Raw genomic sequence first — 27749 nt, forward strand, 5'->3', positions numbered from 1 at the left:
TTGGTGCCAAATAGTGACTGTGTCAAGGAAGCTCGCGGTTTATTCTTCCCAATGATGTAAAATTCCGAGATATTAATATAAGATAGAATAGGAACGTACAAAATTAAGTAATAATTTATTATGTCAAGAAGAAACTCTCTTCGTGAAACCTACAAGTTAAACGCAAAAATATATTTCCATATAAGATATATCATTTTATATCATTTTGCTCTCTATCACGTATCATCAAATCCTATCGCGAGACTACTTCATCAAAGAGAAATTGTCACGCATCGACACGTATGGTAACTGTTTATATCCGCCTTGGCAAGTATCAACTATATAAATGCACGTCGTCCGGAACCTTGACTCGAGCCAGCGGTGCGACTCCCAGGGAAAACTAGCCGATGATCTCGTTCGTAGGAACTCACCGCTGGAGAAGAAGGACGTGCTACGACCGATGCACTCGGTGGCGGGTGGCGAACTCGGTGGCGCCAATGAGGAGGACGATGCGGTGGTGGCGGAGCGGTACCTGGTGCCCTTCCAGATCACCAGCTTGCCCAGCACCGTCAGCAGGGACTCTCGCAGAGTGTTGTGCCGGCTGCCGCCGCCCAGGCTGCTGGACGAGTCCCTCTTCGAGCACTCGCCCATCGCCTCCACCTCGTCGGACGACGAGGCGAGGGTGAGTGTCGCGTGCGACCGCTGCTGACCACCGTCGGTTGTCAGCACCTCCAGCTGCGGTTGCTGCAGCTGCAGCTGCTTGCTCCGCTGCCCTTTCCGTCGCTTCTTCCGCTTCCTGCGACTGCTACCACCGCCACCGTCGTCGTCTTCCTCGGCCTCCTGCATCGAGCATCTGCGTTGCCCGCCTGCCTCGCTGCCGCTCCTGGACATCGCCGTCGTCGTCCTCGCGGCACCGCGACGCGTCGTCGCGTCCGCCGACTCGACCTCGCCGTCGCAGTCCTTCACCTTCATGGTCGGCGCGACATGTGAACGCTCACGTTACTTGACTCACGTTCAAGGACAGGTAGGAACGATCGGTCGAGGACACGCCGTTTGGCACGACAAATGCGCTTTTTCGTTCTAACGTTCACGGTCATGGGCGAGGGTGAAAATTCCCGTTGTTCGCGACGCGCGTAGAAAAGATCGAACGGGGGAGTAAAGAGACGCAGGGTAGAGATAAAGTCGAGGATTGGCGTCGAAGATATGCAAAGGCTTCATTTCGTTGATATAGAATTGTCCGAAAAGTAGCCAAGAATTTGGTAGTAGTAATTGTTCATGAATTTTTTGTTAACAACAGACGCGGCACCTGATGAAACACTCCGCCTATACAGTCAGACTATTAGCCAGGAGGCTTCTGTGATGACTATTAGATTTAATACTTTCCAAGCTTAAAATAGGATTAAAATAGGCGCCATTATTTGCTTCTGCAGATCTTGTTTGTCGACGCTTAAAAAGAAATCGGCCACTTTGGGAAGCCTTCGCGAGACTTCAACGTCACCTCGCGATATTATATATTTTTATGAGGATTGCGGGATTGCGTAAAAGCGCGAGGGACGTTGTTCATAAAGGAGATCTAAACCGATTCAAACCAATTAATCTTGGCTAATCATGGATGATGAAGATGCAGAAAAAATACATTTGTTTCTTCATGACAAATGTAAAAATAAGGATGATTTAAGATTGATACAATAATTTCACATGCATACGTTAACTCGAAAAGGAGCCGTTGTTGCGATATATCTCTACTCTTCGTAAATATTGATTACACATTTCTGTGAAGCTAGCATGCCTTTTTCACAGATATAATCGATAAACTTTTGTTTTCAAAAAAGTTCTAAAAATAAAGTATAAAAAATCTAGGGGATCTACTTAAACTATTTTCGAATCGTATCAGAAGCGTTAGAATTCTAGAAAGAAGAGATCTTTATCAATTACAGTGAAATTCTGTGCAAATGGGGTATTGATTTCGTGAAGGACGATTGCACAGCGTGTGCTCCACTTTGCCGGCAGCAATTTGCCATTCGTGTGGACTGCGTAAAATAAATCCCGAAGATCGCGGGGTGCTCTAGAAAACGCGTGAAAAGCAGCGCGCGCGCGGCGCCATACGAATATAGATCGCGCGGCACGCGTGCGTGAAAACATGTCACGGACAAAGCGAATCGAGACTTTTTCCGGTACTCCGCGATAAAGCTTCAGCACGTCGATGAACGTGAAGTTGAACGTCTATAAGAGCTTTATTGGCCGTTATAAGCTGCGACCGTGCGCTGCCGCGTTTGATTTTTTTTTCCCTCCGCGGATGACGTACGCGCGTGAGAAAGTGTATGTCAAAGTCTACGCTGATAATCGGTACTACGATGTACGAGTCGCTCAGAAGCGAAATGCATATAATCATATATAAACAAACGCAAGACCGCGAAGAACATTTTGCGTAATATTTTTATAATCTTAAAAGATTAAGATTCTAATGTTAAAAGAGTAAAAGTCTAATCTCATTATTATCTTTTTATTAATATCTTTGATTATATATGAAATGTTTTCGATTCTATCCTTTTAATATTCGCGTTTTGCATTTTGACCCTGCGAATGTTGAAATCTTCTGTAATGATTGAAAATGTGTACGGAGCTTGCTTGACCAAACTGTCTGAATATTTCGACCGACTGGCTCAAATGCTCCGATTTACTCTCGCAAGCTGGTTCTAAGCCACACGCGATGGTAATTCCACGTGTAACAAGATTAAACTTGCGTTTGAGAAAGTGCAAGGGAATATCGATCAGTGAAATCAAAACACTTTACTATAACAAGATTAGATTTAAAAAATTATTTCATTAGAAAACATATAAACACGTATATGTACAGTGGGGAGCATAAATGAGCTCCCCACTGTACATATATATTATTACATATGTACATATATAATTTCAATTTTATATTATATTTTTATACTCGCGTGTGAATTCGTGTGCACTTTACATAATTGAAATAAGTATTCACGAGAGTAGATATATCGCAGTGACAAGGCTATCAATTATCTCTAAGCGCTGATCATTTTTCCTTATGTGGGCAGGCAGGTATAAATGTTCGGTATGAATAATATGTTATGGGAATAAAAAACGAATAAGGATGGGAGTGCGTTCATGTTAATCGAAAAAAACTTGACGGATCTACATGCTCCGCGATGATAGCTCATTCGCGCCGACAAAGTCTCGTCCAAAGCGCATTACTTGTCAAACGGCACGCGGGCTAGCGAACGGAAGTCCATTGCATAATATCGAAAATTGCGTAACTCTACAGTCTCGCCGTTGTACAGTCAGGAAGTCAAATTGCTCTCCCAACAAGTATTGTTCTCGACTCGATACCGAACGAAATTAAAATCTTTCGCACGTTTCGTGCGTTGCATTAGTGTAAAAAAAGGCCAAATTCTATATACACATATTATTATAACGTTATTGTAAAAAAAAAATATTATGTTCTATAAAAATAATTTTTTAAACGTTTTTGAAAAAAGTTCTAATTTAATGGAGATCGTGGTTAACTTCTGCCATGGTGTTACGCAACAGGCAACATTGTAACTATGGTTAAAACTCTGTAGTACGTTATTATTGTCAGATACTTAAGTTACATAAGCACGAAAATAGACGTAAAATCCTGCTCGTTTAATATAAGCTTGCAAATTATATACAAGACAGTCTTTACAGACTCTTCGTATCATCTATATTTAATAAAAACTTAGATAATAAAAAATAATATTGATTGATATGTTATCAATATCAAAATCATAAAATCCCAAAATAATATATTTAATAATATATTTAAAAAATGCTCTGCTCGTCTTCCAAAAGTTTCTTCAACGAAAAGAAAAATCCCGGGAAATTTTCCTTCAATCGGAAGCGTCGAAAACAACAGCGAGACGTTAAGCAATTACTTCGTCCGGATTAAACACGCGGATTAAAATCTCGCCGGCGAGACCGCTCGATACAATCGTCGAGCATTCCGCATTTCCTCGAGTAACGATCTCCTCGTTAGCGCGGGCAAACGTGACCGCTTCTTTTTCCACGACGCGCGGGTGTGTTTCGCGCCGACTTCCGTTCGTCGCATCCTCGAGAGGGGCTGAGGACTCACCTCGAAGACCTCGAGTTCCAGCGTGTCGACCTCGACGCTCATCGTCTATCCTACGCAAACTATAAACCCTCTATAAGGCCAACCTCTTCTGCCACCTTCTGGCACCTGAGCCGCGCCGCCGTCGCCGGCGGCGAGACGATGACCTCGTCCCCCCCGCTTCGCGCTTCGCCTCTTACATAGTTCTTCCACCTGGGGCCCACCACCGCGGTCTTCTCGTCTCCGCCGATCATCGCGGGGCCGCATTAGTCCACCAGCTGGCACCTCGCGATCCAAATTCCGACGTACCTGGTCACCGCACCACCACCGTACCCACCACTCGACTGCCTCTCGTTCCGGTGACTCGATTGACTCGGTCGTCCAATCGACATTCTCCCGTAGGGTCCGAACACCCGACGCCCCCGTGCTCAATGTTGCGTACCACCTGCTGAGCGTACGCGTCTTTCACCCGTTAGAACGCAATTGTCCGCCGCCGCGAGAAGTGACCGCGAGGGAATCCCGCCCGAGACTTCTCTCGGTCTTCCAAAGTCACCGGAAATTTGGATTCACGAAAATTTTGCCTTTTAGACAAGACAAAAAAGTCGCGTTCTCCTCGCGACAAGGTCTCGAAACGTCAAAGTCTTCCTCTTCAATGCGATCGCCACGTCTTGTCTGTAGTAGTAACTTCTGCAAGGAAATCGGCGATCCTGTCATCGAGATCGTACACGGCAAAAGATCAAGAAAACAACGATGTGGAAAAGACCAAACTTGGATTATTCGCAATGGGATTGTTACGACGCTACATCGCTATTCATCCCTTGTAGTCAGGTTTTTGGAAACTTTCCAAATGAAGACTGATCGTTGCGATACAGAGTGAATTAAGCATGAATCTCGTAGTAAAGTTTATCATTTATTATCCAAAATATAACATTCTGGGAAAATTATCGTTATCGCTTGTATCGGAAAAACACGTTTTGGTATCGCAATCAATGTTAACTTACAGGTTATACTCTTTTAATTGTTTATACAACCTTGGAAATATAAGGGCTAATTCGAGCTGGCAACGAGTTGCCACGTGTAGGGAAAAAAAGGAACGGCGTATTATTATTATCATCGTTGCTCTCCTTACATGCGGTAACGCGGTTTATTCATGGTTAGACGCGTTATCTAACACGCCTTCTCCTGATGAATTCTGTTATCAAGGAAGCAGGGAAACAATGGCATCTAACCAGTAGATTATTGTACTCACAATTGGCTCGTTTTGAATTAATTAATTTAATCCTCGTTCGCATATTAAAAATACTAAAAGCAATTTCTCTTTATCTTCTTCTAAAAGATTTAAAAAGATTTTTAAACGCACTCGTACAAAAATATCATTTTAAGTTATATTTTTAAGTCAACCATTGTAGTTGTAAGACAAGAAAATTTGCCAAATTGTACAGCAAGTAATCATTTCGCAAGATTGATGAATGAATAAATTAAAAAAATAGTTACTGCGTGCATAAATCGAATAGATACAGCGAGGAATATAGGCACTGAAACGTTGCCGCCTGTATCCGACACGCACACACTCGCCGGGCTATTCTCCAAGTTAAATAGACGTTTCCCATCCACGAAAACATGTCATAGAAAAAGATCGCAACGCACACTTATCTACCCACGTGTAGGCTAACTATCGCGTTTATGTGTCAGTAACCGGAGACGGCTCGCAATGGACGGTGTGCGGTATCCCGTTTTCCAGAGGCGGCCGTCCGTTTCTCGCTAATTCTAGCTCTGGGTACGCCTATGAAATCAACTACCCTTAGTATTTATGCATAAATACCTATTGACCGCTCGGAAAGCGGCGCATCCGTTCCGCTTCTAGACCAGAATGACCTTATCGGGCAGGTAACAAAACAACTGTGCATCGCGAAACGCGTCTGATGCACTTCCGCCTCGTCCCTAATGAGCTTATCGCGAATGCTGGAAGGGCAAGGGACGAGCAATTCAAGATTGCTCTCTCTCTCTTTTTTAGAAAGAGCGACTTCTGATAATGAGAATTTAAAACAAGCAAAGAATCGACAGCGATTGTCCATTAATTAAGGGCGCGTGAATTAAAAGCTGATCGTCGTCTTTCACGAAACCATTAAAAAAAATACGAAAGTATATATCGGCGTATATTTAATTAATAAACATAATGTGTGAGATAACGCTCCTCGAAAATTGCTATCGAGAGCAAGAACACCTCTCGCGTACTAAGTACACGTGCACTCGAGCGAACGCTTCAAGTAGATCCTTCCAGAGTAGCGTTCGGCACGCTCGCTCTTCGCCGTCCTTGATCCCGCATACTAGAGTGATGTCATCGTTCGCCGAAGCCGCCACCTCTGTTGCCGCGTCTAGCAACGAAAATATCCGGGCTTCCTCCCAAAATAATATAACCAGCAAGCCTTGCGGTGACCGCGCGCGTATCCGAGCCCGAGAGATTTCCAAGGATTTCCGCCGCCGAAACCTATCAGTCGATCGCGCCGGAGACGCGATATATAGAAGAGGGCTCTTATATAAGATATAATGGTGCCGAACCAGGAAATTGTTCCAGCATTCTAGACTGCCGAAATACCATCGATAGAAATAGCGCTGTCTAACTTTTGCTCGCGATACTTACACGTATGTTTAACGTTCAGAAACATTTCAGAAAATGGAACAAGTAACAATATATTACTTTTGCATTTAATAATATTTAAAAAATAAAAAAAATTGAAAAAAGCTTTAAAAAGTATAAAATAATACTTTTAAGAATCATTAATTTGGCGCCGACTTCAAAAATTGAAAAGTATTATTCATTTTGCACCGATTTCAAAAAATTAAAAGGGATTCTTAAAAGTATTATTTTATCCTTTTTTTAAAGCTTTTTTCAATTTTTTTTATTTTTTAAAAACTTTTTAGAGCTTTTTTTGAAGTTGGTTCGATTTAAAAAAAATTTTTTATTTTATACTTTCTTAGTGCTTCATTAAATTAATATGAATAATTATTATCGCATATTTTCTTACTGCTCCGTACCCTAATGTTCTAGCGCGATATTTATGTACTAAAACCTTCCTGGAGAATTGCTCTATAGGACAGTGAAAACCGCACTTGAATCCGTCCAATAGTTTTAGAGAAAATCGTGGACATACATACATACACGCCGAATATAGAACCTCCTTTTTTTGAAGTTGGTTAAAAAAGATAACAATTCGATAACTTTTACTTTTCTTGCTGAGTTAATCATTTGTTTAATTATTTCCGAATAAAAAATAAATGTTTTTTTACTTTCAATCTGAAGATGAAAGGCGGTTAAGATGAAGCTTAGATATCTGTTAGTGAAACCAACTGTCGGTTTCCTTTCTCGCTCAGAGAAATCATAAACAAATCACTCTATACTCGTGGGCGGCTAAGTATAGAACGATGGCTATATGCGAGTACGGATATGGATGGTACGTACGGCATAATTAACCCCGGATCTTCTGGCATAGAGTGACGCGCGGCCGGCAGTCTATAACAGGGGCTTTCGTGATCTCGTCTGGATTTCGTCTGGAAAAGCACAGCGCGGAGTTTTCGACAATAATGGAACCGCGCGGTACTCCACTTCCGTTAGTAAGTGCGTAGCGTGATGACTCTTTGCTGTTACAACGGATTATTATAATAGTATAGTCTAAATTGTTATTGTGCGGTGAGACGTAAATTTTTATCCACAATTTGCATGGATAAACATTTGGTATTCGTTTATCGTATGAAACACGCGAGAAAGATCTTGCATATTTTTTCTAAATCGTAAAAATTGTAGAATAAGCGAGGGAAATTTTGCGTATATTTTCTCTGAACCGTAGATCCCAGAAACTAAATAAAGAGTAGAGCAATTACGTCAATACGAAGGCAATATATTGCTCGGTGTGTGCAAGTGTGTGTATGTGAGACGCACTCTCTTGATAAAACATCAAAACTAATCAATTCTCTATCTCTTTCTAAAAACAAAAGTAGAAGACTTAGAAGCATTCCTATATATTGTACGCGCACAAAAACAAAAATTCGAACGGACCGAAAACGCGAGTGATGAAAAAAGGAAAGAGAAAGTTCGGAACACGTGTGCAATCTCGAGGTGTAGGTTTGCGACCGAAATACGCACATCCATTTATACTTCTCTTCGCGCACGCGTCACGTAAGATAAAAGTATCAATATACCGGGACACAGAGTACATACGAAGAATTTTCTTACTAAAAGTTGAAGAACCATTCAATTTTTGATAAAGACATGGTAGAGTGTGAAAGCAGACTATATTTTATAAATGGAAAAGTAAATATTTGTTGGAAAATTGCTTTTGAACATCAAATTTTATTAAAATGTTAACCAGTTGAAATGACCCAATACGTGAACACTTGAAAAATTATAGTATAAAAGGATTATAATATCTTCTGTCTATCTCAACTTTGAAAATTGATACATATCAATAAGTCACGTTCGGTTAATATTTACACTTATAGTTATCTTAAAGAAAATTGTCGTTCTGCTTATGACTTATATTCTGTAACACTAATAAAATGTGATTCTCAGCTATGTCCATAAAAAAATATTTTTTATTTCAACAAATGTTTATGCCAATACAATTTCTTTTTCATAATATTTTGTATATCTTATATTTTGCGAACTAATTTTTATTTTTGCGTTTATAATTCAAAATTCTTAGTATATCGTAAATATATTACTAACTCTCCACCTATATCGGGACCTGTCTCGATATATTGATACTTTTACCTTATTTATTTTCCTCCTCAAAGAGAATTTTACCATAGACGCAAAATAAATTATTAAAATTAATTGTAGAATTAATTGTAAAATAACCGGAACAGGCGTCGATATATCTGCATCGGACTTCAATAGGAATCGTGTTACGCTCCATATACATTACCTACAAAGGTGCCGACGGTCTTCATAGTAACGATTGTAATTCGTGGTATTGATGACGAAACGGATATACCGTCGATGCGAGAGAACGTGAAATAAATGCAACGTGCGTTCTCTTATCGATCGCATTGGGTGCATCGTCGTCGTACGCGATCGTCTCCAGCATCCGAGATGCGTTGTGCAACTCGCTGATGCTATGCATGACAGACCATCTTTGTAACGCTAGGTTGTAAATGAAATGTCATTCACAATGCTTCCACGTCTCGATTTAGAAAAAAAAATAGAAAGAAAAAATAATATTGTATAATAAAAAAAATTAACATTCCGTAAGAATATTCTATAGACATGTTTTTGATGATACCGCGATTTCGTCCATCTTACGTCATTTACGAGCTCCTCGAAAATATGAATTTGAAGGCGAAACTAAAATCGAAATAAATCCGACGCGCCCGCGTGCTCTTATTATCGTGTCAGCTGCATCATCACTTTTTGCAGCATCTCAGATCCGTTATGTAAGTCGTTGTATCGTTTTACGCGGGGCTACGATGAAGCACTTCAAGGAACACGAGCGATATATGGTGCTAACCGTGCCATAGAGCTTTTTTGCACCTTCAGCCGCGGTAACGGCGATGTGTATTCGATAATTGGCATTCGACCAGAACCTCCTGTCATTCGTTTCAATTATCTGGCTTTGTCGGTGACACAATCGGCTCTGCGACACCCAGACGAGCAATACTGATGAGCCGGGCGCCTTTTTTCCTTCCCTCGCCTTTATTCAACCCGGCTGTATGGTAATGAGAAACGCTGCGATTGTGCGATGTAACGTAAACCCATTTGGATTTAACGATTATTCCGGACTGCGCACGCAAGTTTCGACACCAAATATTATCTTTGTAAGCGAAAGTATACATGCTATTTTCGTTTTGTTTCTCTATATGCCTTCCAAACTAAATAATTTCTTTAGATTGATATATTGATACGATTTCACAAACGTGGCTGGGATTCAGTTTAAATAAATTTGTGCAAATTGAAAATCCAGTTATCAAAAGCAATCATATTAAAACAATATTGAAAAATACTACGTATTTTTTTGTTTGACACGAAATACCAGAATAATTGAGTAAAAGTATATAAATGAAAGGACAAAGAATAAATCATTTTCATAACCGTATTGCATTACAACAGGAACCGCTGCATGCCAAAAGTCGAAGGGTCACAAGTCCGGCCGGCCTCACTCTCGGATTATCGCATAATGAAACAATAATGAAACGACCCACGCGAAGTTACAATTTCCTAGGAAACATACGTAAAAGTGGGACGCCTAACATCGCTGTCGGAGCCAATGGTCGCATGACAACCGACGACATTTTATCATTTAGGCGCATGAGTCTATCAGAATTTGTATAATGGCTCCAAGTTTTTGGAAAAAAGCTCAATAATTTATTTTCTCAAAGTAATTAAAACATGAAAATTTTAAATCTTAACTCAAATCTTTTTTACGATTAAAAAGATCTATAAGCTTTTCTAAATTTGTTAGATATCTACATAGAATATATATATATATATATATATATATATATATATATATATAAAATATATAAATTTATCTGTAGGTGCTTGCCAGAGAATATACGGAAAGTAAACTTTAACGAAATTTATTTTAATATACGTAATCTAGAATCAGTAAATAAATCAAGATATCTCTGGGGTATCATCACGTAGGCAGCAATCTCGATATTCCGAAGATAAAGTATCTTTCGTTGATCGAAGAGTGAAAACAATTTTCAAACTATTTCGCATAAAAAGGAACGTAAGGAACGCGTAAAAAGAGTCTGTCTAAAACGTCGTGAAACTTTCTTAATAAATTTTTTCTTCCTTTTCTTTCCTTCACGTATATTTTATTCAGACCGGCCAATCGATACTATCGCCGGCTGGCTACTCTCGAATTAGTTTCATTTGTGCCTAATTCCGTCGACGGGTTAAAAAAACAGATTGACATAAACGACAGTACGACCATAGCGTGTCGTGCTTTTACGATCCTAAATGTTGACACGTTGCTTATTATCTAATAGAAAGTTTTGTTGTGTTTTGAGAAGAGTGCTAACTTTGAGAAGATTCACGAGATCATCAAAATTAAAAATTGCTTAGAAACTAAATCCTAGTTGTATCAATTTCTTCAGAAAACTCCTGCATGCAATTCTAAAAATTCAGAGAATATTTTATTTAAAGTAATTTTTCTAAAAAAAAAAAAAAATAATAATAATATTATAATTAACATTTAATTTACTTTTCCTTAGCTCTGGTAAGTATTCTGTCCATGGTATAGAGACTCTAAAAGAAATCTATAAAAGATTAATACGGAATCGATGTACGAAGTAAGAATTTGTACCTTATGATCAAACGTAGATATTGGTGACACAACGTAGATATACGATATCTACAATATCGAACATATTTAATCATCGCAATGTGTATACACAGCCAGCCGCGAGATATTAATAATAACTGAATTGCTCATTCCCTCTGAGTGTCGAGCATTATTAGGTTGCTCGTTGCTCCAGTTTAAGTTTTCCAGGCCAACAGGCAGTATCGTCTTGCGTAAATCAACGTCCCTATACAGAGTGTCTATTACCATTGCCGGATGTCCTTTCGATCGCAAATTCTTTAGATAGAATTGCAGAAAATCTATGCATGGAAAATTTGCGACTCGAAACACTTTTAATTTTCGACTAAAAAAATCTTGGCTCAAATTAAATTTCCCTTTAAGTAAACATTTAGGCTGACTGACGGAACTAATTTAAGCTCGACTGACGAAAAACAAGCTTTGATCATTCATTTATATCTTTGAAGCCCGGCCAAAAATCTCTAATCTCTGACGTTAAGTGTCACCGACGTTGATTAGATGTTCTATCAAATTATGCGAAAATCTATTTTAAAGTTATCAACGAATGTCAACAGTCATTATAGCTGATGAAGCGAGACACTTCATGTAATAGGGGTCCAGATTTCCATCGGCCGCGATGGAGCGAAGCAATTAAGCAATGGCGGATTAAAGTAAATTGCGTCATTACATCTATAAGTATCCGGGCGGTAAACTAGCTAGCAATAACTGATCTTAACCTCCTTCGACTTTACAGTGTACGTAACCAGCGCACGTAACGAGCAATTGAATCTCTTGCCATAAATTCAGGTTTTTAATTCTTTGCGCAATAATGAGAAACTTTAGTGATAGCGCGCGAACATGTTTACAAGTTCCATAAATAATTCGTAAAAACGCATCCGCTTGATTCCTCAGGTCAGTGCAGCTGAAGTTTATACACGCTTAGGATAAACGGAAGCTCGTTTTCAGTGCAAATTGATTTTATTGTTAGTTGGCCCTGGTACGGCTACAAAATTGACAATCTGTCTGCCCGCTGGTCCGACGACTTTACGACCAGCACTTTCGATCAAGATACTCCGCGAATATAATAGAATTCTCAATGAGCCACCTATTTACCTTTTACCTTGCAATAATTCAGCCACTAGTTGATTGTCCAGTCCATCTGCGTGTTTATTATTGATCCGCGCGTACGTTTGTAAAGCGACCGATAAAGATGATTAACAACACGTGGCATTGGCGACGCTCCCATTTATTCTGACAGCGCGCGACCGTACGAAAAAATTCCCCCGGGGGGTGGAGGGGCCCTAGTCATCAACGTAACGCTAACCGTAATTTCTCCCGGCGAATACATTTCCAAGGTCGGGTTATGCTCGAGCGAGCCGATAAACGTCTCGCCGTGAAATCGTGAAAGACAAGTTAAACGACGCGTTTCGCGACACGCTGGAAAAGACTTCTAATTAATTAAACTTCACCGAGCGTTCAAATGAAAACGTGAACCTCATCCTGTCCCGTCATTCTCTGCGGCTTTATCGATCGACAGGCACGCAAATGCAGCTGCAAAATCAACATCGAAAAAAAAAGGTTGAGCAACCTACTTTTCATCCTGCGGCGAAAAGGAAATGCACTTTTCATTCGATAAACGCTAACGCGATATTGTCTTCCTCGCTTTGCGGCCTCTTTGCCCGTTCTAACAAAGCGAATTAATCGAAAACGAGAACCCGGATAAAACACAAAAATCTTTTGCTTCTTTTAAACCGTCCCTTATCCTCTCCAGCAAAGTTACGTTGACGTCACGTTTTCCCCGAGATACGCTTAAATACAGTCTCGATGCAATTTGAAGATTTCCTCGGCCACAAGGGATGATCTGCCCCATTTCAATACCCCGGCATGGTGCTTTTCCACTCGTCATTACGTCGTTCTCGAGGGAGCGACTTCTTTACTCTCGTCGCGCTCGCAACAAAAGCACCCTCGCCGACGTCGTTTTAACGATCGTCACATCCATGTATAGAAGGAAGAAAAAAAGCAAATTCAAGACCGAAAGAGAAGAAAGAGAAATAAATAGGCTCCGCACATATAAAAATCCGACTGTTCCGATTTAAACATATAAAGAGAGACTTAATCGGCATTTCTCATTCAACTGTGTGGACTAAATTAATTTTTCCCGAAACCGACAGAATTCACCAATAATTACATCTCCACCGAAACAACAGGAGGGGAAACAACAGAAGGGAAAGTTCAATTGACGTTTTCTTGCGAAATAAACTAAATTAATTTTTCATCTCCGGAAATCAAACGATTGTTCGTGAATTAATTGATCTCCGCTGAAAAACAAGGTAAAAACACGGTAAAAATAAAGAGCTAATCGATGCTCCTTGCTGAACTGAAATAGATCAATTTTTCAGTTCTCAGTATCAAATACCCTCATCCCTTGATTAAACAATAAATTCCACAACAATTTAATCAACATTTCTCGATAAATAAAGCTTTTTCCAAACAATTTTCGCGACTAATGAATGCTCTCTCAATTGATTCGTTCGTATTCTCTTCTCGGTAAAAAAAAAAAAAAAATCTATATGATCTCGATTTCGTGGAAAGAGAAAAAGAGTATGAGTCAGAAAAGAGAGGAGCCTTACCGCGTAAGCGCGTGCAGCGACGACGAGGCGCGTACGAACGCCCGTGAGGCTTTTAAACGGCAATCGATCGCCGTCGCGATGAGGTCAACGTTGGTTATCCCGGAGCGTATACGCGGATCAACGCGACGGAGATTCGCAGTTAGTAGACGTCGGTCTCAGGATCGTCGTGCATTCGTCATATATCAACGCCCTGACGAATCCCTCGATTGACCAGAAATCCGAACGGAGAGGTGGATGTAGGTGCGATGACGTCGGCATGCGTGATAGCGAATCCGTGTCATCATACCGTCCCGGTACTCGGTATCTCGTCGAGAATGTCCGCGATTACGTTACGTTTTACATGGCACGATCCCTCTGCGACTGAAACGCGATCGAGACGACGATGACGACAGTAAGACGGACGTCCGAATGGTCACATCGTCGTTATCGTCGACGTCTAATGGGAGATTCACACGCGAGATCCTCTCTCCTCTGGGATATAAGTCGCGAGTCGCGAGTAGATCAGCCGGCGATTGGGCGGACACTGTCTCTTGTCTCGCGCAGCACCGGCACTAACATCATCATCATCATCTTCTCCATCATCGGCATCATCATCATTATTACCAACACCATCACCATCACCGTATCCGTCGTCGTTCACCGTCACCGTTATCGCCTCACGAGCGCACCAAGCGCGAATCGACGACGACGACGACGACGAGCCGGCGCGCGCGAAAGGACACCTGATTGACAACGAACCCGTGGACGGCACACGTACGCACGTACGTACGCACGCACGCACGCACAGCACCGCGGATCGCGAATCAACGGCACGCACCGAGGGTGTCCGCGTTTCTCTCCCTCCGGCGGAGGAGCACGACGGCGCACTTTACCGCGACGTAACGAAACAGTCTCGCACGACACACACAAGGGCTGGCTGGCTGGTTGGCTGGCTCGAGTGTCGAGACGCGCGACCTCGAGGCGTCGTCCAGCGACGGCGCCACGCGACGCTCGGCGTCGCGACGCCAGGATTAACGGCGCGGCGAAAATTCGAGACGCCGAGACGACGCCGTGCGTCGACGGCCACGGGGGTAAAGAGGGTTGCTGCTGCACTGACGGTGGTGAACGCAGGTGCGGCACCGGGGTTTCGAATGTTTCGATCGATCCGCTGCTACGCAGCTGGTACGAACGACCAGAGAACTCGAGTACTCGAGCTATTTAACGGGGAACGGCGACACGAGTCGGTAAAAATTAAAAGTCTCGCTTTAAAGAGCGGGATAGTTTTAAATATGATACATAATTTTGATTGATAAGTTCTGAATTTTAACAAGAGTCATTGAACAGTGTTTTATAAAATGAAAAGCTGTACTACACTATTGAATTCGTAATGTCAAATTATACTCAATTCGAGTCATTTTGAACCTTTAAGTCATCACTACTCCTACTCAATATGTCGTTATTTAAAACAATGTTAATTGATCTAAACCAATAAAGTTAAAATAATACTATTTTCTGTTAAAATAATAAATGTCAACACATATGGTAGTTAAAAATATCAAAATGTTATTTATTTCAAAGTATTAGTTCAAATTTCATACTTTAATATTTAACAGTGTGGTTTTCATTAAAGAAACTAGCTCTTTACAAAAATTACGGCTGTAGAAGAAGTAAGAAGAATAGGATAGAAGAATTATTAAACTTATGAAGTAACTCTAAATAATGTAAGAGAACTTTATATGCGCGATGATCAATATTATTTGCGTTTGTATCATCAGAAGATATCAGAAGATATGTCAGAACAAAAATAAACAAATTTCATAAAACTGAGCCAGTTTAGGAATATTAGGAATTATTACAATTTTCATTTTTAAAAATAGGTCGTTTATCGAAATTAGGAGAACACGTGGCTATCATGACTGTTCTCTTTACAGAATATCTAGCGAGAAAATAACAGACCGATCACCGAGCAGTTGAATAGCGGGAGATTGCCGGAATAAACGCGTGGGTGGCGAAACTCCGTTTCGCACAACGTTTTCGCTGGAAGTATGGCCTCATCATTCGGGGAAGTTGAAAGCAAAAATGACGTAAGGCGTAAAGGCGTTCCGTTACTCGATTTAAAAAAACTTCGAAAGAAGTAAAATTAGAATTAACAGATCAATGAGCCATCAAAACTGATCGACATGCGTTTATTTCGAGTATTTCATATATTTAACGTTTTTTTTTTTATAGTATAGAGCTTCTTTCTTATCCATGATGCAACGTTGACGCGTGTATCATATTACGTCTATATCGTACATGTGCTATTTCTAATAAGAATCATTGATGTCTACAAATACTTATATCATAACGTAGCGCAAAAGGTGAGTGTAAGAAATGCAACGTGTATCGCGAGTCAATAAATAAATATTTGAGATCACTCACCTTGCATAGGCCGCGTGGCAGCGCTGCGCGACATTGTTCGCGTGGTTTAGTTTTAGGCTGTACTTTCGAGTTAGGCGCTTGTGGACGGAGTCTGTCGATATATCCGTCGACGCGGAAGATGACGGCCGTTAAACAGAGCGACCTTCCGGCGCGACGACGTTGGTCAGCTGTTGTAAAGTAGGCATCAAACGCGCGTTGACGTGGTGTAAAAACCCGATGCGTAAAAAACTCTCCCTCCGCCTGGCGAGCGGTCGACGTCGTCGTCGTGTTCGGGCGCCACGTGGAACTATCCAGGCGATCCAGGGATAGGATCGTCTCACTGCCAGCAGCGACGGACGATCCTCGAGCGCGACGTCTCGTTTCCAGAATGTTGTAGAGACGACGTGAAATCGATGGCCCTTCCACCGCGGGACGCAGAAGACGAAGAGGATCGAGGCACGTAGGTGACGACGGGGATGACGTTCTTAATGGTTTCCTCGGCACGCGACAATTACCACCACCGAGGACGAGCAATGAAGGTGGCCTCCTGGTGGATATTCGACGGCGTTGACGGCGACGTAAGGCACGGTGCGGTGACACCGCGACGACGCTTAAGTCGGATATTCCGCGGCGAGATAATGACGACAGGATATCCGGTGTGGGGGGTACGGGTGGTCCTTTGGGGGTGGCGTCCATGTGGGGTGGATAGTCACCTCCCGCCTTCCCTCCCGCCTGCGAACCGCCTCTTCCTCCTCCAGGACTTCCTCCTTGTCCTCGAGGTACCCCAGTATTCGGTGGTGCCCGCGGACACCACCCTCGCGCGCCGCCAAGTTTCACCGATCGGCTCCCACGTTCTTAGGTTTCGTGGGTGCAGGCTGCAACAAAGAGAGACCGCGATCAAGTGCCGTTAACTCTTTTGCTCTATTGTTAGTTCAATTAACAAGCTAATGTCAATGAATTTTCCTGACATCTTATAAATTTTAGTCTCGCTTTGAGGTCTACTTCTACAAAATAATAAAATAACATATATAATTTATATACATATATATATACATATAATAAAATTTATATTATATGTACGATCAATGTCCATCCGGAGTAATTTCGAAAAAAACGCAATTTTAAGTTTTAAGACATCAAATAGTTTACGTTACAACTGTTCTTGATCAGAACAGATAATTATGAAAGTTCTTTGAAAATGCCACAAGATAGTATGATCAGATCAACTTCAACAAAAAGTGGACTTTGATCGTTTTTTTCTTATACTCTTCATATATGTAGGGGTCTGTAGGTATATATATTTAAAAGTAATAATTAAAAGTAAATTTTCAAATATATATATATACTTTTTATAAAAATAAACTACTTTTAAATAAACATCTTTTCCACGATGACAGATATATTTCGATATATTGATCTGCTTACAAAAGATTGTTCTGTTCAATAAAAAAAGAGAGCGGTCGAATACTCGGCAGTAAAATGAAGGAAAATGCGATGGAAAGCTCTGACGAGATGGAGAGTCCGGCCTATCGATAAGGGTCTGTTCATATAAAGGTATTCAATATTTGATGTATATAACATCAAATATGCTGACGTCTTTTCTGAAAGAACGCCATGCGACCAAAGAAGCTAGATGACATGTTTGACAAATGTGCGAACTTCTGAATAATCAAATATCACAGTACCATGATGAAACAATAGGCATTATTATAAATTATCACAAAACAAAGTTCGCAAATTAGTATAATTAACTTTAAATTAAGAGAGTGATTTTCGTTTGTACAATCTTCGTTAAAATAGATATTTTACAAGTCAACAGTAATTTACATATCTAAATATTTCATTTAAATGCACACAATTTAAAACACGCAGTGATACAAATAATTCATAATTTCGATTAACCTGTGTGAAAATGTTACGGTTAAAGCTCTTATCTCAGATATCATGTACGTAAATCGGCAAATAATTATCAAGAATAATATTTGTTTTTCTTTTCGGAAATAAAGACTGATAGATCATCATGACGTAAATCGTATACTCGTTAATTTATATATTTTATTGATTAAAAATCCAGATGCTTCTTTACCTTCATAAATAAACTGACATATGATATATTGTGGAAATAATTTGTATACCAGATATTGGTGTTTATACGTATCTGTGATGGAAATATATACACGTTAATATCTAGCAATCATATCGATTATCATTTACGCATTCATTAGTTATTTATTAAATACTTCTATTTGCGTATCTATATATCATTTGCAGTAACAAGATATACACGTAGGCTCCACTGTTTCTAAACACTTTCACCGCCGATCAACATTGAACGCAGTATTAGATTACACTATTACAGTTGGCTTTAAAAGTATTCCGTTACGATAATAAACAGTTCTGTTACGATAAACAGCTCTACTGTGTTGGACAAGTAATCACTAAACAAATGAACTAATTAATCATACACTGTATGATCCCCGCGGGAAATTTGCAAGCCAGAACTCAAGGAAAGAAGTAGCTATAACACTTCTAAATTTTTATAGCGTCTGATTCGAACATTTATTAATCAGAACATTTATTAATTATTAAAACGTTAGCCCCGTAAAATTAACGATTTAAACAAATTAACACGATATAAAATTAACAACGCAATCAAATTGTATATCGGACACTTAACGAATACGTATTGTATTTAATGGCGGCCGGTCACGAGAATAGGGCAAGCTGACGAACGTGGAATATGGAACGCATGAAATCCAGTTCTCAATCGCGTATCTCAAGGACACATCGGCATAAGCCGACACACCGCTACACCGCCGCGCCGGACGACCGTACGACGGATCAACGATACACACAGGCCGATGGTCAATCGAAGCTAAGTCGCGCCAGCTTACCACCCTCGTTACGTATTCACGTATCCTTGATTCACAGCAAAGTTTTGTCACGTCTGACGTGTCCACGAAGGAATCGTTTATTCGCAAATTGTAAGTTCCTTTTCGGGGAACATGAGTTAAGAGTTCGCGTTGTGGCCTTGCACAGACGGTTTAGGCCTCGCGTGCGTACCGTGGATTCTTTCGGGGGGGGGTCACGTGCGCGTTTGTGATCGGAGATTGCGATGGAGGCTAAGAGATGTATGGCCCGAAGATTGTCACGAGAATTTTTCTGTTTTAACTCTCTTTCTCTGTCGCTTTACACTAGGTTCTTTTTTTTTATTCTAACATCAGACATCTGTTGACTCGTGTTTCACTTTTCGCGATAAAAAAGAAATGATTTAAATATATTAATTAAAAATTATATAATCCGCTTGTAAGCGACACGTTCCTCGTTGAAAGGTAACTGTGTTTCTAGAGAGTTAACAATTTTTAAGAGACCTCATACGCGTCAGAAACGTTTCGCGAATAACCGCGTAGCTTCTCGTGCCACGGGGTAGGTAGCCGTGACGTCGTTTGAAGGTTTCAGCTGTCGGCATGAATGAGGCCTTAACGTATGCTTTATCGTCCGTACGATGATAATTGAGTTAACGCCGTGTGCGGCGTGTGTGGAATGAAATCCAACCCAAGAAGGCGGTATCGGGCATCAACTTACGCGAGCTCGCTTAGCTCGTACTCGGAATTAAATCATCGTAATGAATTAACGGTTAACGTAACTCTCGCACACCAACGCCGAGCCTCGCCGGCGCGACATCACTGACTTGATAATAAAGATCGGATAACGCGGATAAAGCTATATCTCTCCGGCCGCACGAGTTTCTGCAGCTCCCATAAATCATGCGGTAGAGTGAATGAATATATACATATATGTATATTATCGATCTTTTCACCGAGGGTATTTCACAGGTCGTGTATCAATCATTTATAAAGAAAATGATATGAGTCCTCTAACTTTTTTTTTAGTTTATAATGAAACTTGTGAATTTAATATACGTTGCATAAGGACAGATTTATTCACGCGTTTCGCCAAGACTTTCAAAATTAAAATTTTGGCGCTGGCAAGATACGCGTCTATTAATCTTAATTAGTTTTAATTTTGACAAATGTATAATTCTTTCTTGGACGAATTTACTATGGCAGTTAAGCGAATTTATTAATAGCAAAATCCATTTTCAACTCGCAAACTGTAAAGTATAATGGCAGCACGTGTAACTAGGTACAGCTCGCCTCGGATCAATACTTGGAATATTTCTTTACTCAAGTGGCCGAATATTTAGAGGCTCTCGTCGATCAATATTGTAATGGGAAAATAATAGTAATGTCGTACAAAAAGTTGAATAAATAACTTATATTTATCAGCTTATGTGAAAGCAAGCAGCGGAAAAGTAGTGAAAAATGAATATAATCGCAGCAGATTATCTGCTATAATTACTAATGGGAATGGGTATTTAAGTTCTGTAGCTAATGCGAACAATAATGTCCTTTTGCTAAGACTGTTGGTTGTGCGTACAAGACGATAGAAAAGCTAATCTTAAAGCAAAATTTTCCAAGATAATATCTACAATATTACATTTTGAGAATACTAAATAAACAATCAAAATACGCGTAATTCTTTTCAGCAGCCTTATCAAATTCCAACATTCTCGTCGCGTATATATATTTTTTATATTTTCATATTCATATTTTTCAAATAACTCATATTTTTCATATTTTTTCAAATTAATTTAAAGATTATTTAAATTTCTTTTTAAAATATATTCATACGTATAAGATATACATGTTGAGATAAAAAAAACTCTCTCGTGAGAATCATTTAGACGTCAAATTGCGTTCTTCGACGTGAAAGCAGGACTTGTTGGGACCGTAAACATTTATATCCTCCGAAAGCGTTTGCACATCGATACGTCGAGACGTATAGTAAATGTTGCACGACGATAACGATACGTATCTCCCTACGTCGCGTATATCATAACACAAAGTATAGCACTGGTCGTAAAGCAATCGAGATAACAAAATCAATGTGCTAACGTCCTAATCATCGCTCGTCCTTTCGATGAGTGACTTTTTAACGGTTCAGAGCGTAGGCGAGGAAAAGATACCGGAAAACGAGAACGTAGACTTCTACATAAATATGATATAATCATGAATATGAAATGAGTAATCGAGTTTAAATATAAATAAGTTTGATATGATTATGCTGAAATGCGCATAAGTATAATAGCATGGATTATTATCTCCTCTCGTTATATACCATGAGTAACTAAAATATAAAACACACGCTTATTCATCGTTTTGTTTCACATTAAAAGTCCACATCACGCAACTGAGAAAGAAAGAGAGAATACGCACAAAAATATTAAATTTTATATATTTTCAATAATTATATTGCAAAAATATCCTGACAATTTCACCCGAAGATTTTGGTATCAAAATATCAGCAATCTTCAATTATTATTATTATTATTATTATACAAACGTGCGTTTCCCACTTATCGCTAGTCATTTTTTCCGATGCTGCTAGTTTTGTCAACTCAAAAAATGTATAAATATTTTTATTTAAAATTAATGTTGTTTGCTAATATCAAAAAATGTTTTGCAATTAAATTATTACGTATTAATTATTAAAAGATATCAGACTTAAAAATGTATCCACGAGAAATCACAAAACATATAAATCATCGAAAAGAGAATGGATTAATTCGCATTTTCATTTCTCATTAGTTATCTCAAGAAGCGATGAATGTATGATAAAGTAACTCGTGTATGAACTGCCTATATTGTTACTAAAGACTCGAGAGTCTCATGCAGGAGTGCATGCATATTGCAATGCATGTACCACCTGTTTGCGCGCGCCTATATTGCGACGATGCATGTGTCGCACTCCGAATCTTTTATTACGTTATTTTGTCATCGTAATTACGTATTACAATTTTATGTGAATACTTCGCATACTTTCTTTATATAATATCGAAACATAAATATTATTTTAACGCGACAGGTAGTTACACGCACACACATGGCATTCCTTATATTTCTCAGTTTGGCTGAGATCCGAGTTCTATCAGGTCCTAATTTACCACATTCTTCTCTACTACTCCTATATCCAGAAACCCTCCAATGTCCATTATCAAATGCAGTTGAATTTTTATATAAAAGTTAATCATCAGTTTATATTAAATAGCGTAATTTAAATATCAAGCGCATTTTAAATATCAATTGTGATAAAGTTTTTATTTCCACTTCTTTTCTATGTTCTTTTTCATACAAATTTTAAAAAATTAATAAGAATTTTTTCTTCACGTACAAACTTTTCTCCGTAAGAACATATGTCGCGAGGAAAAAACTTTTAGCGATTATTCGTAAACTTTCGTAAATAATTATAACGATTGCAACGGCCATGAGATACCAGCTTAAGATTAGACGTTCAATTACACAACTATTGACCAAAAATAGTTCACAGTTGTGGGAGTAGGAATATTGGAGAAGGGCATCGGTGTCAAACATCGTAAAGACATTGTTTGAGTTGTCATTTTCACGGTTCATCGACGTGTGCACTGTTGCACATCGTTACACTAAAGCAGACGCCCGTTGAAAGACGCAATATTATTACGCAGCCTGCTCTGACCATATATATTTAGGAAAACTCAACTTCGTCATGTCGAGTGCCGCGACATGCAATCGGCACGTTCCTAAGGCGAAAAGTCGAGTGCACGCAGCCTGAAATCTGAGTCGAGTCTTAGAAATTGCCAGTCGCAGAACCGGTAGTAAATCATACTTCCCCGAGCAAACAACGAAGAAACATACTAGACATTCAAATTCACGAGAAAATCGTTTTTTTATGCGTAGAATATAATGAATTTTTTGTACGTAATTTTAATATTATCGTTTGCTAGCATATCATTTAATAGCATCTAGTTTACGTAACTCATAAGACGTAACGCCTACATACAAAAAATTCTTATTGCGTAAAAATTATAATTTAAGATTTAAAGAAGAACCTGTAAATTCGCTCTTGTTATAAAACTCACTCGAGAGCGAAGTTTCTGAAATCGTCATTTCGGAAATATGCGGAAAGTGCCAAGAATATGAACAAAGTACGTAGAGGAGATTACAATGCTTCTTTTTTCATGAAACGAAAACATCTCGCGCGAATAACGAAAGCTCGTTGAGAAGATAAGCGATCCGATGCACGCACATTGGTGAAATCACGACTGGCGTTCGGCCAGAATCGCTGTTGACTTTTCCACGGATTGATTGCTATTCCCCAAATATCCAAGCTCCGATCATGACCTTTGCAGAAGAGATCAAACTTTTGCAAGCTGTTCCCGAAGTTGACGGAGTGCGTAATTGCGTCTCAAAATATGGAGCAATTTTCCATTTTGAAAATGTTACGGTCATTCTCTCAATTCTCTACGCGTCTATCAATAAATCAATTTTCATTTATAAGTTGTGTAACGCGTAATCGTATAGCTGGGATCGGTATTACGTAGCAATATCTATAGCCTCCGAGAAAAAGAGAACGAATAGCATAATATAGAGTAAGAGAATACGAAGTTCCGCTTATTATTCAATGTAATAATTAAGAGACAATTATATACGGCCAGACTACAGTAGTGAATCTTATGCGACGATCTGCGGTCTCCGCTCGCGATCCTTACGTAAACTCACGCCTCTCGTACGTATATCTAACTGTCCATAGAAGAAACGTGCATGAGCATCCAAGAAAGAGTAATGTATCGCGCAATACAAACGACATTGTAACGTCATCTTCATTGATCGTTCAGTGGCCACGAGCAACATCGTGCAACTCGTCGTCCTCGGAACATGGCGAGAATAAATCGTTTTAATTCACGAGTAAATTCGATTTTTTTTTATACAAACCCATTTTTACAAAACACGAGCAAATTTAGCTACTTCGCACAAATTTATCTTCACTTTTAAAATACAAGTACGAGAAGTTAATCGAGTGTTTCTAAGACGTCGAAAATTCGGTAATAGGCGCGTGTAATTAATAAAGGGAGATGTATTCCTTGTTAAAAACTAAACTCATCTTTCCACACAATTCGGAGCAACATAATTGTCTTCAGTTTTCAAACTCTTCAAGTTAAATATTATAATAGCTACATTATACAAAAAGTTCCTGTTAAAAGAAAATTAATCTAATTATACACTAAGAAAATAAATTTATCAATCCCAAAAAATATTTAGTCCAATACGAGCAACTCAACATGTTAGTTAACTAAACATTAGTTGTTTCAACAATTATTAAATTGCACTAAAAAAGATATAGTGCATTTATGTCAACCTTTAAAATTTTTTAATCAAGAATTAATTAATTCAACCAATGTTTAGTTAAACTAACTAAAATGTTTAGTTGCTCGTATCGGACTAAATATTTTTTCGGATTAAAAAATTTTTTTTCTCAGTGTAGAAATATAGTTTTGTCATTTTTTATTATATATAATATTTCAAAGCTGCCATTTAACTTGGAAAAAAAAAATCGTTTTTAAATTCCTCGAGTAGATCGAATACATCAAAATACGTTTGTTTACTAATCATTCCTTATATACCGTAAAAATTAAATAGTTAGTAAAAACCCTACACTGGAACTAAAAAGAAGATTAGAAATTGAGTTTTTTTTTATGTATCGCAATAATAAATGCAAATCCATTCTTATAACATTTCTCCTTTTGCGTCAGGTGTTCCGCACGAAAGCGATAGGCGAGATCACGAACACGCTCACCTTGCAGACGGCTCCTCGTCGTCATATCTTAGCATAGTAAGACTTTCATTTAGCGCGTTCGCTCTTCGTGACCGTCGGAAGAAAACTTCGCCCTTCGCACACGCTCCTCCTCGCTTCACCCACACACGATAGACAGCAAACCGCGGCGCGATCCCCGAGTCTCAATCAATCAGTGACTTTCTCCGATCACTGCTCTCGTCTACGTAATCGCCGTGGCATCGCGCCATGGTGGAATTCCCAGCGGAAACTTTACGCTCGCGGTTGAACGTCCTCGGCGCGGCCGCCGTCGTTGCCGACTCGTCCTCGCCTCACACCATTCTCTCCTCAATACGCGATATTTATCGATACTCCACGTGAGGACTTGGCTCGCGACGATCGATTGAACTACCCCCGCGGGGTCAAGGTCGCGGGAAGATCTTCGATCGAGCGATCAACGTCGAGGATGAGCTCGCTCGAAAGCTTGAGAAATCTTTCGCGTCGCGAGAAGAGGAATCATTCGTTGTCGAACCTGTTTCTCGCACAGCGCGAAAATTTAAAGGGTACGACGAGAAACGGATCGAAGAAAACGGCACCCCGATTATCGTTGTAAAACGGTTTGCCGATATCACCAGACACACGCCACTCGAAAAAGTGACCTTGCTCGCGCCGATTAGAAAAGCACCGCAAGCTTTGAGCGGTCAGTCGAGAGAAGACCCGGTCGGTGCTCTTCTCGTTTCTCCTCTATTGTCCCAAGTATAAAAATCCCCGGCAGAGCGGTATACGATAGCGTTCCTCGATATTTGCAGCGTAAATCCCAGCGAGGTTATCAGTCGCTTCGCGAATCCCGCGGCGTTTGTTCGTCGGCGAATCTGCCTGTGAAATCCCAGTCGTTTTCTTTCGGCTAAAATTGACAATGACGCGGTTCACGGAACGGGAAAAGCACTTGGACTTATTGTTCGTCACTGCTCCTCGCATCCGGTCACGTACGTTAGGCGCGGCGGAGTGTCGATCGCGTGTCACGACGGCTCGTGCCGAGAGCGACGGAGTGACTCCGCTCTTCGACGCCGTATATACACGCGATAGGCCAGACCGTTCGGAGGCGCGCGCCGTACTCGACTGACGGGGCACTGACGGGACGGGCGATTGAAGGCGGCCGAGCAAGGCTGGAATCGCGGCACCGCGCGTCGCGACATCGGCCTCCACGACGGTGGAAACCGCCGCGAGCCTCTTACAACAGGACAGTTATCAGAGAACCAGTTAACGGAACACACACGATGCAATTGACGTATTAAATAATATCGATTATTCTAACCGCATTGTTGCAAAATAGGAAGTAATTAGGAAGTAATTATCTAAACAAAATATAAGAGAAAAATGAGACAAAGCTCTAATTAACATAATTCGATATGACTATAAATAATATTTTAAATACAGTTAAATGGAGAAAAATTATAGGTTTATTTCTTTTTTGCAACAAGACATGCACCTTTCATCTTTTGCCATAGTCATCGTGCGATAATAGTATCGAGAAATAAACTCCTTTGGCAGAAAATTATCTGATCAACGAAAAGTCAAACCAATTAACGGATACAATGGAACGATACAATTAACATATTAAATAATCGATTATTCTAAACGCATTGTTGAAGATAGGAAGTAATTATTTAAATAAAAATATATAAGAGAAAATGAGACAAAGCTTTAATTAACATGATCCGCATTCGATGTGACGATATTTTAAATAGAGTTAAATAAAGACGAATTGTTAGGTGTATCTCTTGTTTGCAGCAGACATTAAACCTTTTATTTTTTGTCATAGTCGTCATGCGATAATAGTATCGAGAAATAAATAAACTCCTTTAGCAGAAGAAAAATTATCTCAAAATCCAATTAACACATAAAATAATTTTATATAAGATTTGGTAAATCGTGCGAAACTAAAAAAAGACAATTACTCATAATTACAGTTTTCTCATTCAAATTTGGCATATTTTCCATGTAGAAAAATGCTGCAAAAAAATAAATGTAATATTTCAGTAGGTGCGCGGGTGGAACATTTGAAAAGATTAAGCGATAAACAAGGTTACTGTGATACACAAAAGCATCTCGGACAAAAAAATCGAAGCTAGGTCACTGAGAGTAACAAAGTGCTGAAATACCATGCTAATGCATGACACGATTGACATTTTAGAAATGCCAATCCGCGACATTTTGCCCGGCATTGTCCCAAATATTATGGCACGTCCAATATTGAAGCAGTATACATATATTTTTTTTTATTCTCACGGGTGCTATAACGCATTGGTAACATTGATGAAAAAATATTGAAATTCGTTATAACTTATAACTATACGTATATAAATAGACGCAAAAATTCAATTGAGGAATACCAAAAATAAAGAAAAAAACCAAAGAAGGAACTTCATCTCCCAACGTTAAAAAAATGATTAATTTTAATCAACTTTCGTAATTTATCGTATAATGTCACCTTATTTTATATATATATATATATATATATATATATATATATATATATATATATATATGCGTGCTGATGGCACATTAATTTCACTAATTGGGATTAGATACTCCACGTATCGTGACACCGAGTTCGTCCCACTTGTGCGAGTTGATAATTAAGTTCTCCGGAAATGTCCGCGAACACCACAGTTGTATTATCCAGCGAGCTGATATATAATATTTACGAGCAAT

The 27749-nt window shown here is 39.5% G+C and overlaps 1 protein-coding gene across 8 annotated transcripts in view; it reads right to left on the reverse strand.

Annotated features, from left to right (window-relative positions):
- Nucleotides 1-27749, reverse strand: part of Atp8b (ATPase phospholipid transporting 8B) — a 54371-nt gene that overhangs the window by 11340 nt on the left and 15282 nt on the right. For 4 of the 8 annotated variants that reach the window (XM_071797348.1, XM_071797347.1, XM_071797346.1 and 1 more), the window contains exons 1-3: nt 14007-14904; nt 4183-4762; nt 411-945 (exon numbers count right to left, since the gene is read on the reverse strand). In XM_071797348.1, the coding sequence (XP_071653449.1) occupies nt 411-945; nt 4183-4329 (682 nt within the window). In that variant the 5' untranslated portion in view covers nt 4330-4762; nt 14007-14904. Of the gene's footprint in view, nt 1-410; nt 946-4099; nt 4763-14006; nt 14905-16406; nt 17261-25058; nt 26162-27749 lie in introns of those variants that run through there. The other 4 variants (XM_071797350.1, XM_071797351.1, XM_071797349.1 and 1 more) reach the window with 4 other exon arrangements.

The sequence above is a fragment of the Temnothorax longispinosus genome, unplaced genomic scaffold (assembly GCF_030848805.1).
Source record: "Temnothorax longispinosus isolate EJ_2023e unplaced genomic scaffold, Tlon_JGU_v1 HiC_scaffold_58, whole genome shotgun sequence".
Taxonomy (NCBI): Eukaryota; Metazoa; Arthropoda; class Insecta; order Hymenoptera; family Formicidae; genus Temnothorax; species Temnothorax longispinosus.